The sequence below is a fragment of the Fukomys damarensis genome, unplaced genomic scaffold (assembly GCF_012274545.1).
Source record: "Fukomys damarensis isolate Sample0158 unplaced genomic scaffold, DMR_v1.0_HiC HiC_scaffold_33, whole genome shotgun sequence".
Taxonomy (NCBI): Eukaryota; Metazoa; Chordata; class Mammalia; order Rodentia; family Bathyergidae; genus Fukomys; species Fukomys damarensis.
In genome coordinates, this window is record NW_022900945.1 from 48,846,412 (window position 1) to 48,860,736 (window position 14,325).

The window sequence follows — 14,325 nt, forward strand, 5'->3', positions numbered from 1 at the left end:
AAAAAAAAAAAAAAAAAAAAAAGCCTTTATGAAAATACATCTTTGTGGCTGGTTTCCTACAGAATACAAATCATCATTATAGAGTTCCTCTGAAATCCTGAAAGGACTAAGGAATGAGCTCAACTTTTGGCATCAGCCAAACATTTCTGCTCCTGGATTTCAGCCCTCACCCTTCTACTAATGATATTTTATAGAAGATATTCCTCTACAGTCCACAAGAATTCTCTGCATGTCACCAGCTGGATTAAATTGCTCATTTAAAATATAAACGCCTTTATTGCCTTGTAAAATTAATATTTCATTCTTTTTAAAATTGATTTCTCATTCTTAAACATACCAAATTCCTTACATCTAAAATTTTTTAAAAAATGAGCATCCTTCATAGCTCAAGTTCTATCTCCTTAATGAAAAGAATCTCAGCTTCCCTTTGTACCTTAAGAAACTTCTCTGTATTTTCAGAACTTTTTATGTCATTTGTTCATTGTATATATATTAATGCCTGAAAAGTGAGCCCTTTCAAGAAAGAAATCATAGAGTGTATTTTGGTGCTTTTTGCCCTCCATTACATATAATGACTGTTCGCTAACTCCTATCGATTAATTACTTTATCACAGACTACTATGAGGGACAACGAATTTTTAATAATTTAGGTCCCTTTCATTTGGAGTGAATAATAATTCATCCATGAGATCATTTTGTACTATACTGAAAAATGGGTTTGTACCAACAAACTCACCATTAAGAGTAACCATTAACTGAGATCCTGTAATAGGTTAGGAACCTTCCCAGGTATTGAGGGTACAAAGATGAACAAGACAGTCTCTCCCCACCCCCCAAAAAAAGAGCAAGGAGGAGAATCAACCTGCAGAGGAATTAGTTCTTCTAACAAACAGTCCTTTGTATTAGTATAATGAATTTCCACCATTACAGTAAAGAGCATTGGAAGGGTATAGTCTCGACAATTCTTTCTCCAGTTTAGGTTAAACAAATTTTATTACTTCTTCAGGGGTACATGGAATGGAAACATACACTTTGGTGCAGATGTAACTCATATGGATTGTTTTAGCAAACCCAGATTACAGGAATATTCTGTATTTTGTAGTCTGAATGATTATTGCAATCGTTCTTAATATCAAAATAAAATATGGAGATTTCTATGTCACATGTAGCTTGCCAGATGATGATTATTTACCTGAAGCCTCAAAAGGCAGCAAACCAATGAACAAAGTTTGGTTTGCTTATAAAGCAGAAAGTTATATCAAAAGTTTGCCAAGTAGTTGTTTCTTATCTATCATCCTTCCAAGGGGTGATTCAAGGTTTCCTAAGTCTTTTTAAGTTTTGAGAGCAGGTCATCCTGAGATAGCCTGAAATCCTTAAAAGTATCCTCATGGTCATTGTCTCTGCTATTTTTGCAAAATATGATGGCTAACAGAAATATCTGATATGCCAGTCTTTGAAGTTATACAACCAGAGCAATCATTAAGTTTTTGTGCCCCCAAATCCAAATCCATTTGCAGTAAATGAGCAACCCAAACCCCTCTGATGAGTCAGGGAGCATTTGGTCTGTTGAGCACGAAATAGTCTGGAGTGGGAGTAAGAATAGGAGACTTCATGTCCTGGTTCCCAGACACATAGTGTGTGCAGATCCTTACCTTTATTATCCTACTTACCCTTTATAAGCAGTATTTCTGCCCAGTACAACATGCGCGGCTACCATGCGATTCAAATTAAAAAATGTGTCAAAGTGCTTTTCATTAAAATGCATAGTGCAAGCACTTAATTGTTTTATTACAAATTGCCACTTGGTACATAACAACTCCTTCCTGCCACAGTGATGCAATCGGCGAAGAGTATATATTTACAATTAAACGTAAGAAGCAAAATCTGTCCTTGGAAGCATTCTAGCCTACACACCTTAAGATATGATTTTTCTTTCTTTCTTTCTTTTTTGATTGCCCAAATCCTTCATCACAGGATGACGTGGTCTAATCCCACAGACTCAAAGATCAGAACTCCAACTCCATCGCTCACTACCTAAGGGCCATCGTCATTTTATAAGCTTGCTTCCCGATCTATCAGCTGATTATTAAAATAATTCCTGTCTCATAGAATTGTTGACAAATGAGTCAGCCATGAAAGAAAAAGAAAAACATGGTTTAGTGTCTTCTACCAGGCAGGGATGAAGATACTCACAAGGATTTCTGCTTCATACAAAGCAAATATTCCATTAAAGTCACATGGCCTGGCTTCCCACTCCGGTCACTTATATCATTTTGGATAATCCACTTAATCTGTCTGGAGATAAATTGCTAACTGTGAAATGGGGATGGTCATATTTTACTTCATGGTGTTTGTAGGAAGAGTGCATAGAATAGCATGTTTGAAAGTGCTGCGTGCTTATGTAAGGCGGAACGCAAGGCTGTTGTTTCATTTTCTGTATGAACAAACACACCAAAAACAATTGCAAAGATTTTATTTAGCGGCTTTCTGTGCTTGGCACTTAGAAACAGCTCCGTGCATAAGGGCAAATTTTTATACACCTTTACTTCATACATATTTTACACACCCTTTCTTGCCCCATTTTCAATATTCAAAATATTGGATTCCCCACTAGGCATATAAATACATTTATCTACAACACCTCAAAACCAAAAATCTTAGTATCAGTATTATTTTACCTGGCTTTATTTGCATTTCCACACCATTTAAAAAATTTAACTTGTACCAAGCTTCATTTGTTTTCTTATCATTAAAGGATTTGAAGGGAAAAGGAAAGATGAAGGAAAAACCCAAAACTTCAAAATGCAATGAACTATTTGATATAAATGGAGATCTATGGGCAGGTAAAAACAGAAGACCTGTCTGCAGTTTCCTGGACCATGACAGGGCTTCTCCAGCCACAGGGGTTACAGGAAGCAGAGTCTCGGTCAGGGGTCCGCATCTGGCACGGGTAGGCCAGGCCCCTATTGGTTTTCTCTGTTCTTGGTATCACCTGGGGAGGAGGGCATACAATTCTTCTATCCTCCCTCTTCCCTGTCCTTCCCCTGCCATGCTGCTTGTTGGGAGACTGGTACTTCCCATGTGGTGCACCGCTCTTCCGGTCACGGTGGGCAGAGCTGTGGGATCAGATGCATTCCTTGCCCTGACCCTTGGCACAAGGGCCCCAACAATGCACAATGTCCCAGAGAGGTTTTAGCCTCAGTAACTCCACCATTCTTTCCATAGCCTGTGGGTTTGGGGGGAAATCACACCAAAACACATTTCCTCGGTAAATTAAAACTCTCCTCATTGCTCACACCTTCTTTCTCAGTCTTCCTCTCCACTCTTTCCTGCTCTCTGTTCTTTCTCTTCTCTCTCCTTCAGCTTCTCTCACTCCCTCTTTTCATAAGCACTGCTGGGAACACCAGTGACAGCACACTGAGTGAAGTGAGTCGGAGTTGAAAAGCAGTTGTTTTCGGGAAGCCAAGTCCAAGTCGTACTGATGTCTTTCCAACTTCATCGATAGGGAAGGGTTCCAGGATACACGGTACGTTCCAGAAACAGAGTAAGCTGCAGCAGAGAAAAGCTGGTGGCTACTGCTGGCCCAGCTCATCTAGTGTTGTACATAGACTCTTGGTGAAAGCACCATTCTGGGCCTCCCTCGACAGAGTTCACCCAGTTCAGTCAGTGTGCAGGATGTTTGTATGATTATGTGTATGTGCATGTAAGTATGCAGGTGTGTATAGGCAGGTCTGCACGTGTGTTTGTAACCACTCGTGGCTGTGTACACTAGCATCTCCCTTAACGTTATTATAAAATGATTATTCAGTCTCTTCAAAGGCCACTCTGGCATATACAATGGTTTATAAAACTAAGGTTTGAGAAGGCAGGCCACTGAGTTTGGAGGATTCACTGCAAGTATCCTTCAGTGGCTGAAAAGTGTCTCTTGTTGTATATGTTTTTCTTCTCCACAAAAAGTACACAGTTCTGTTTCCCAAAGGCACTGGGCTCCCAAGGAGGAGGATCCACCTATGGAGACTCTGAGTCTCGCCTGCCATAGGCTCTGTCTAGGTGTTTGAACTGCCCTTTAGACCATGTGCACAGACATCTGGGAAGAGGAACCCGGGACTGCCCCATACTGGCGGCCATCACAAGTGTTGGTTGCCTGCTGATTATTAGGGGAAGGGCTAATCATGTGCATGCTGTGCTCCATCCCTGTGGGCAGGTACTGCCTCTCTCCAAAGGCCCCATTGGAGGGAGATGAGCAGAGTAAAGTGCTTTGAGAGGCGCTCAGTTTTTCTGGGCTTGCAGCTAGCCTGGGGGAGGTGGGGAAATTGTATCCATACAAGTTGTAGGGGTTGTGGAGGGAGAAAGCATTGTAGGAGCCCTGCTGCATGTGGCTGCCCCCGAACATGTGTGGTGATGAGGAACTGGAGGCTGCATTGCCTGCCTGCATGACATACTGAAACTGGGAAGTGGGGAAGGACCCCAACTGGCCACCATAAGCTTCCATCTTGCTGTTGCCAGGCAACGAGGGAGGAGTCGGTATTCCTGAGATCAGGGATGGAGTCCTCTGAGGCATGAAGGTTTCAGAGGGCTGAGTGGCTGAAGCAGAACCACTCTGCAGCCTGTTGTAGCCACTGTCACTCAGCCCTGGATAGCTCTGCAAGGCAGCCATGTTGCTTCGGGCACATGGTGGATAATCAGAAAGGTTGAGATTGCACAGCTGGCTTTCTCGGCAGCCCACGTTGAAAGTGTTGGGGGCCAAATGGAAAGTTGGAGGAGAACAGGATGGAGACAAAAGATGAGAAGAAGCAGAAGGAGATGGTGTCCCAGTGCTGGAGGTGGTTGGGGAAGTGCCTGTGCTGCCCCCTGAAAATGAAATATGAATACGATTAAGATGCGTTGTCTAGGCCAAATGCAAGGCATACAGAAGATGCTTTCAAAAGTCCACGACAGGCTGAATTTTACAGAACCACTGCTTTCTTTAAACTCAAAATCCTGTGCTAAATGATTTGACCTGTGTATGTGTATTTACACACATCACCAAAAAGAGGACTAAGGTGACAGAGGAAAACACTAAACTCTGGTTTCTCCGGTAAAACCTTAGTAACTCTCATTTTTAAAAATTATAATAAGCCTTTCAATAATCATTTTTCATGCTTGCTTCAGCAGCACATATACAAGAATCATTTTTCCTTCTCTCAACATCAAATTCACTTTTCAATAAGACCTCTAGTGATCGGCTTTAAAACGCACCAGCTGGAGACTGGATAAAGAAGATGTGTTTTTATAAAATGGAGTACTACTCAGCCATGAAGAACAAGAAATGAGAGAAGTTTACAGCTAAGTAGATGCACATTGAGGCCATACTCTTCAGTGAAATTAATAAGACATACATGTGTAAATACTGAATAGTTTCTCTGGTGTGAAAAACTAAAAGTGTAAATAAGGATCAAAATATATAATTAATATTGTAAAATGGGAAGAAAAGGTCTGAAAGAGTAGAGGAAGTAGGAGGGGGTAGAGGAAAGGGAAAAAGGGAAAAGAAAAAATATGTGAAAAAGAAAAACATGGAAACAAAGTCTTTGTAAACAGGAAAGGGTGGAGGGGCTGAAGGGAGGGCTGGGGTGGGGGGAAAATAAGAACCATGATTCATCATGTAAAGATACAAGATCCTAATGATGAATGTTACTCTACTATATACCTAAAATGTACGGGTAAACTTAATAAACATTAAAAGAAACCATCAGCTCAATCTTTCCCATTCTCAATGGAAATGCATTACATATGCTTTTGTTTTGTTTTGTTTCAGTACTGGGAATCCAACTCAGGACCTTGCGCTTGCCGGGCAGGCACAGAGCCACTGAGCTACATCCCAGCCCTGCCATATGTACCTTATCCAGGGATTGCTTCTTACTTTCCCACCTTTAGTCTTTTAGCCTAAAATGTAGGATATTAAAGTAGGAAACTTATCTCAAGGGAAACAAGGTGCTGAGGCAAGTCAGGACTGAGGCATGGGGAAATGAAGAGGAGGGACCCAGGCGCTGAGGTCTGGGGACGGATATTAAAGTTCTATCATATGACGCACACATTATAAGCCCAGTTATAATAGCTAGGTTAGAATAAAGCAAGGCTAGGCAGAAGAGAAACTCTGATCTAGAGGCTGTGCTGATCTTCCTTCATAGGCACCTGCTCAGTTCAGAGACTAGAACAAAAGCTCGGATTGGAGTCCCTGGATTCTGCACATTTATGAGGACAAAACCTGTCCGTAGATGGACCTGAAAGTCAGGAGTGGGTGATTCTTCTCACAGCTCGGCCACTCCAACCACCCACACAACCCTGGACACTTCCCTTGCCCTCTCTAGGTTTCAGAAATTTCAGTTTCTTCATCTAGAGATGAGAAATTGAGTTAGATCCGTGGTTCTTAATGACACTGAAAACTTCTGCCATTCCAAAATTCCACCTCCAACCAGCTAGCGGAGAATTTCTGAACGTGGGATTTCCACACCAAAAAAGCTCCTCGAGTGATGTCCGTGTTCGGCCAGGATTGAGAGCGAACGCTACAACCTGAACTTCTCACTGCATCGTACCTGTAGTTTAATTCTGAAACCTTCCTCCCTAGGATCTGGAAGCAACAGGACAGCCTCCCCTTGCCTGAGGAATTAAAAAACTTCTGAGTGAAGGGACTGCTGAGCCCTTCACTGAATTTCAGAATGAGAGGCTGCTTTGCCCTGACTATGGAATTTCCCTGGAGGATTCAAATTCCCTTCCTCACACCACCACCTTTGTAGCATTGTCCCATAACAGGTGAGAGCTGTGATACCCCAGGGCATGGTAACTGTTAACTCACCCACAATACTTGATGCGATTCCAAGAATCTAACCACTTTATAAAAGGGTAAATGACATTTTAAAAGGAAAGGAACAGGAACAAGGTTTTTATCAATGAGGAAAACATGCAAAAAACTCAGGATTGAAAAACACTGGAGATACAAAACAAAACAAAACAAAAAAGCAATCATAATGTTCTAAGAAGAGTGGAAGGGGTCCCAGACAGGTCAACTAAGAGGAAGATGCCTCTAAGAAGAATTCAAAGTTAATTTTTAACAGGGGAAAAAAAAACCTCAGCCTATACTCAGAGGTATAGGTAACAGTATTAGCTCTAGAAACTACAAATCTGGCTCTTGTTAATAGTATTTTTTTTCCACAGTTACATTTTTATAAAGTTTTACTAATATCACCTCTGCCTTGATTAAATGAATATTCAAGATGCAACTGAATTACAGTCATCTCAGGAAATTCTTTCTTCACGACTAGCTCATAATTTCAATTCTGGTAAGGGAGGTAAAATTGTTTTTATTCCACAAGCAACAATAAAGCCAATACTGTAAATACTACCAGCAGCTAGCCATGGTGGGGAAGAGCCCAGGCCGGATTCCAAGTCCATGGGTCTCTGTCCAGCTCATGACCACAGCAGTGTGGGCTACGTCTCAATGCTTTTCAGCTGTGAAATGAAGACATTAAGCTAAGGGGCTTCCATTTCTGTCCTTTTCAGCATTGTAGCTGTGTCTGATGATTAGAGCAGTGTAAAATGTGAAAGGTCACTCCAAGTACTTTCCAGGGAATCGTTTTAATACAATGAAGGAGCTCTGGAAGGGGAAGATTCTAGAAAGAGAAAGGAGACCATCTCATGCTACCTGTTTTTAAACAGCCAAATGGACTAGCCCACTGTGCTTTACATAAAGTTCAGGGATTCATTTTATTCTCTTTGAAGCAACGTACATGTTTTCCTCCTCTTCCCCTCTAAATGCCACGAACTTCACTGAGATAAGTGCTGTGGCACAAATGCAGAAACTTGACTCCTGCTGTAAAGAGATTTGCATTTTACATGATATGGATCTGGTGTCTTCTCTTTGAATGCCTCTCTTGCTCTCCCGACCTGGTGTTTACGTGGCCCCTGAGGAGACCACCTGTTCAGCACACTGCACTATCTGTTATAGGTATGCTCCTGCAAAAGCACTGGATCTGGCCGTACCACAGGAAGTGTGAGATGGAGCAGATGACTTTCTGCAATTCTAAATTGTTTTCTCAGATGGCCCAGAATGGAACGAATGGTACTGATTTAAGACCTCAACTGATTTCACTACAAAAGTGGGGGGGCCATTAACAAGTTACAGGGATTTCTGCTGTGCAGATGAGAGGCACATGTTAAAATGTTTGTAGTCAGCTTGCTTTGGCTTTTAAATGACACTCACTGGAAATGAGACTTGGTGGCCTGCTGAGCATCAGGGGGTGGAAGCCTCCATATGAACGAGCATTTGAAGGGGGGAGCAAGCCTATCTGAGAAGGTCACACTGCTTCCATTCACTTTGAAGAAATGCTCTTCTACACGTGCTGTACTCAGTACAGATATGAGCTATTTTTCAAAGCCCACATAGAGAGAGAAGACTATGGTATTCATTTTGCAGAGAAGCAAACTGAGGTACTAAGAAGTCTTTATTCTCTTACGATCTAATAGCTTGTCAACTGTTAAACAAGATTGGGAGTGCCAGCCAAGTGCTAAATAAGCTTAGGGAAGCAGCCCACCCTCTCTGAGCATTTCAGCACTTGGCTGAGTAGAGGCCTCTGGCAGAGACTGAGTAGAGAAAAGCTAGGGCAGATTAGGGGCCAGGTTGCTCTGATGCAGAAGGGGCCAAAGCTGCCTCCAAGGGAAGCTCTCCTCCCTTTGCCACGTAACCTTATTTTCCCCTCACCTCCATCTTCTGTGTATCTACCAGATCCTGAATATTCTAAGAGTCTTGGTAACAAATTATTTAATGGGCAAACACCGACTGTAGAAGCAGACAAACGTAGTTCCCATCCCAACTCTCTCACTGACTACGGAACCTTCTCAAATCGGCCCCCACTCCAACTTCAGGTTCCATAACCATACAAATGGAATCACAAATGTCTATCTTCTAGGACTGTTTTAAGAAACAAATGAGATAATCTATGTTACAAAGTACTCGTAACAGTACTCAGCACACGGGCTTTAAGTATTCCTTCTCCTGAGTGGAGTAAAGAAATGGGAGAGGAATCGTGGGTTCCAGAGGAGTCACTCTAAAGGCTTGGACTCTATCCATGGAGCTCAGTATCTTGGCCTCTGCACCTGCTGATGAGCATGATGTCACAAGGGCTGGATGCCCCTTTATCATATGTGAGTTAAAGGAGCCTCCATGCCGTGGATGCTGGAACTACGGGTCAAATGACAGCTGTGCGCCCACCTGGCCATATTCCCAACGACTATGGGCTCCTCTCTGAATCATCTGTCCCTTCTCAGCCCAGAATTAAAATGGCCTATCCCACAATCCCATCTCTTCTCAGCTCAAGGAAAAATGCACTGAAGAATCCCACCAATCTAACAGATTTTTTATGTCTTTCCCACTGTCTTCCTAGGTCTTAACCTATTTTCTAAGAGCTTATTAAAGTATAATGCTTAATGCTCTCAAGTGTTCCAGATGAATTTCCACGCCTCAGTTCCTTGAATCCTATTTGACTCAGGCCAAAATGAGAAGTCAAATATTAAAGTTCATATCCAACATTAACTTGCTTCCAATACTCAAAGCTAATCGCCCAAACAATCCAAAATAATACACATTTAGCAGTGATTCCATACAAGGACAATAACCTAGAATATACTTGTGTACCATGAAGACAAGTTAAATGTGACCATGAAAATCCTGAATACTAAACCTGCTGACTTTTGCATCTTTAAATTGATCACTTCCAGATTGCAACATGGGAGCTTTCACATGCAGTTTCCTTTTGGATTTATTTTGTTGTGTTTTTTTTCCCCCGAAAAAAAGAAGACATTGAAAAGCAGTATGATAAAACCCCATCTGGACTAGTAAAGAATAAATTTCCATGTAATTATTTGGTTCCTCAAGCCAGACTCTTCTCTTATATAACTCAATGGCACATGTTGCTGAGATATGCAATTCTCTGAGTATACTGAAGCTCACAAACGGATAAGAGGTAAAATGTCAGCATCCCACAAGCTTATCCCAGGGAATAAACCCTCAGAATGTCAGAGATCATAAACTTTAATGAGCACAGTGCCGTTCATCTCGACTAATGTGAACATTATAACCCTAACAGGAACTGTGTGCTTTCAGTCTTAAAAAGACTCCTAATCCATTCCTTTCCATAAAATTTAAAGATGTGCATAGATCCAAACTCCTTCCCTTTAAAATAGCTTTCATTTGATCCAGCCATCCCTCTGTTGGGTATCTTTCCAAAAGAATTAAAAGAATTATACCACAGTGATATATGCGCACCTAAGTTTATAGCGGCACAGTTTGCAATAGCTAAAACTTGGAAACAGCCCATTTCCCATCAGTTGGAAACTGGATAAAGAAGATGTGGTTTTTCTATAAAATGGAATACTACTCAGCCATAAAGAATGAGAAATTAGATTCATTCATAGGAAAGTGGATACATATTGAGGATATACTCCTAAGTGAAATAAGTCAAACATGTAAATAATAGTTTCTCCAGTGTGAAAAACTATAATAGTACATAAGATCCTAATGAGATAACTGACAATGTGAAATAGGAAGAAAAGTGCTAAAGGTGTAGGGAAAGTGGGAAGGGTAGGGGAAAGGTAATAAGGGAAAAGAAAAAAATATGAGAAAATGAAAAAATGGAAATAAAATGTTTTTAAATGGGGAGGGGAGGAGTGGGCGAAGAGAAGGCAGGGGTAAGGGGGAAAAATGAGAACCAAGACCTGTTATGTAAAGGTACAAGATCCCAATACTGAATGTAACTGTACTGTATACCTAAAATGTACCGATAAACTAAAAAAAAAAAATAATTATAATAATACATAAAATAGCTTTCAATATATTACCCATTTCTCATTTTTCACATTGGTCATCTGCATCTAAGTGTCTCTGCCTCTTACATGGTCCTATTTTATACCTACCATGTCCTTTAGGTGGACAGCACCATTTCTTCATTTTTCATTACTTACTGTTTTCTCCGCTACTTGTTTCACTGTTTTCCTCACTGTGGTGTACATCTGTTGTTATCACTTAAACTAACTTACCTCTCCTAGAAATAGCACCAAGATTTCCCCCTAATAAAGACTCTCTGCCACTCTCACTTCTTCATTCTTACCTCCAAGGAAGGTATGTAACTCTGACTCGGACAATCAAATCACCATCTTTCCTCCCACCACTGTAACTGGTTCAGGGGGGACCCAGTTAGAGCCAATGAGACTCAAGGAGGTCTTTCTAGAATCTTAGAAGACAGGCACATGTCCTTTTCCATCAGAGCACAACCTAAAACCATACAGGGCCAAAGGTGCTTGCAAATATCACACAAGGGCCTGAGAATGAAGTCAACATGGAGGAGATCGAAGAGTTAAAAAATGGGCTAGGCTTGCTCTGGGTGAAGTTGAGTGGGCCCTCTAGATTGGGAATTGTATAAAATCAGCTACTTGAATCCTTTCTGCTTTAAGCCAGTTTCTTTTTTGTCTTGCCATTTGTGTTTCATTCTACTCACAACTCTAAGAATTCTAATTGACATATCTCCCTAATAATTCCTAGATTCCACTGTGAATCTGAGGGTTGGGAATATTAGGATAAAGCTGGAGGAGAGAGAAATAAAAACGAGAGTGATAGGAATGAGTTATGGACCACTTTTTTAGATGGAAGCTATGGATTCTGACTTCCTGAAATATGATTAATTCTCCATAAGTGGTAGCAAGAGATTTCAGCTATTTGGCTTCTTGACAGAAATCAAGTTCTTAAAGAAGATGTGATAAGATACCTACTCTATTCCCAAAAACATATAACATTTTAAATTGCTAAGGGAATAGGAGGAGTTGCTACTCTGACCTTTTTTGATCACTGAAGAAGAAGCTAAACAATGATGTAAAAATGCTGGCAAATTTTTAAAAGACAACTTTCATATGGACATTCATAACAAAGAATAAAATGTAGATAATACAATAACAACTGTTTGATTCCTTTAAAGATTTACAAAAGTTTAGAGGAAAGAGATGCGCAGATAAAGTCACCAGAAAAATCTAAACAGAAAGGAAGGTGATTCTGATGAACAAATAAAGAATAAGATAAAAAGAGGACCACAAAGTGACAGCTTTATAAAATAGGCAAGACATAAAAAAGAATATATAAATAAGGGCAGAAAGAAACAAAAAATAATGGGAAGGAAGCATTAGAAAGCCTAGAATTAAGTGAAATTTATAGATTTCCTTAGCAATAATACCCATGTTCTTCTACACCTATAGGATTTATATTTTTCAAACAAGTTATATCATTTTAATTGCCCTATTCCTTTTTTTTACCATATTGAACTTTTTAATTAAAATTTATTTGTATCTAATAAAAACATAAAATGAGATATTTATGGGATGCCATATGATATTTTAGTGCATGTATACATTGTCTAATATTTTAAATCAATGTCTTTGTAATGTTTAAATCAAAGTAAATATATTTACTCCAAGACATATAATTTCTTTATGGTAAAAACATTAAAAATCCCTTCCTTTTTTAATTTCTTAAGACAAGGTCTTGCTATGGAATTCAAGCTGGCTTGAACTCACTAAGCAGCACAGGCTGGCCTCAAACTCATACCAATCCTCCAGCCTCAGATTCATGAGTGCTGGGAGTACGGGCATGCACCAATATGCCTGGATCTCAAAATCCCTTCTTTTAGCTTTTTAAAACACACAGTGCATATTTTTCTTAGCAGAAATAAAGTATTTGTAAATAGGGAAGGGTGGAGGGGTTGAAGAGAGGGCAGAGGAATGGGGAAAAAAATAAGAACCACGATATATCACGTAAAGGTACAAATTCCTAAAGATGAGTGTCATTATACTGTATATCTAAAAGGTACCAATAAACTTAATGAAGTGAAAAACTACACAGTATGTTATCACTATCTAAGGTCACCCCACTGTTCAACAGGACACCTAGACCCACTGGCCAAATGTAATCACCCTCTCTCCCCCAATCATCTCTTCTATCATTATATCTGTCCAGGAGAATTTAATGTTACCTATGACCACAAAAGAAACGCTAATACAAGCTGACTACATGGATGAAAAATAACGCTTAAAAATCTCAAGGTCATTTTACTTACTTTCCATATCATTTGCATTTATATAGAGACACGTGAAACCATAAATAATTGTTCCCATCTTGTATGTAATTTTGTAATTTCTACTTAAGTTTTTTTGGGGTGATTTTTCATTATTTTTACCAAGATACTTTTCTTCTTGGTATCAGGCTTTTTGGGGTTTATTGTTGTTGTGGTGGTGGTGGTTTTGTTTTCCTAAACTCTTCTCTTCAGTTAGGCTGAAATTGGTGAATTCTTGACAAAAAACAATGATACTAGTGATGTACGAGATCTGTGTAAAGTGGCTATTTTTGAGTAATTACAATGACTTGACAGTTCAAAACTTCTATCTATTGAATTGTTCTTTCTCAGTATTTTACTCATACAATTTTACTAGTATAGCATAACTACTGTAACTTGTACAACTTGCCCAGCATAGGATCCTCTTCACAGACTCATTTCTAATTAACACAAGTCAAACTGATGAAACTCAATCACCCACAGAGATCCTATCATTCTGACATATTAATCACCTAACACACACTAAAACACCCAGTGGTTTTAAGATCTGTAGTGATTTCCACTGGCACTTGAACAGAAGAGAAGGCTTCAGAAGTGGCAGGTCTCCTTGCTCCCACAGGTTGCCAGCACTGAGGTCCACAGAATCATCCCTTTCAGCACAACTGTTGTCAAGTCACTTGGGCCACTGCTCACAGAAGGGCTCTTAATTTGAGCCACATGAGTAGCTCTATCCTGCATATGAGGAAACTGAGGCACACATTTTATTCAAGAATATCCATCAGAATGACAACACCCTAGCACTGTACCTGGCTATAGTGGACTTGGGCTCTTGTTTCTTTTTCTCTATGTGTTTAGATTGCCTCAGTCACCATCCCTAAGCATAACTTACTCGGTTAGGTCATTTCTGCCCTGCTACTAGCAGTAGTCAAAAAGAAACCATTCCTGAAAAAGTGGGTCTGTCCCCAGACTCTCCCAATACCTAAATATCTCGGCTGACTCCAAATAAAGACCATACAATTGATTTCATTTTTTAAAATGGAATACAAACCTCTCAAGAGCTCGTGTTCAAGATGTTGAGTGACTCTGGTGTGAAAAACTAAAATAGTACTCAAGATCCTAATGGGACAATTAGCAATGTGAAATAGGAAGAAAAGGACCAAAGGTGTAGGGACAGTGAGAAGGGTAGGGAAACGCGAGA

General features: G+C 40.1%; 1 protein-coding gene across 2 annotated transcripts in view; it reads right to left on the reverse strand.

The window, feature by feature from the left end:
• Nucleotides 1-2,493: 2,493 nt before the first annotated feature.
• Nucleotides 2,494-14,325, reverse strand: part of Tbx15 (T-box transcription factor 15) — a 110,727-nt gene continuing 98,895 nt past the window's right edge. For both annotated transcript variants that reach the window (XM_010643532.2, XM_033758387.1), the window contains exon 8: nt 2,494-4,851. In XM_010643532.2, the coding sequence (XP_010641834.1) occupies nt 4,067-4,851 (785 nt within the window). In that variant the 3' untranslated portion in view covers nt 2,494-4,066. The remainder of the gene's footprint in view (nt 4,852-14,325) is intronic.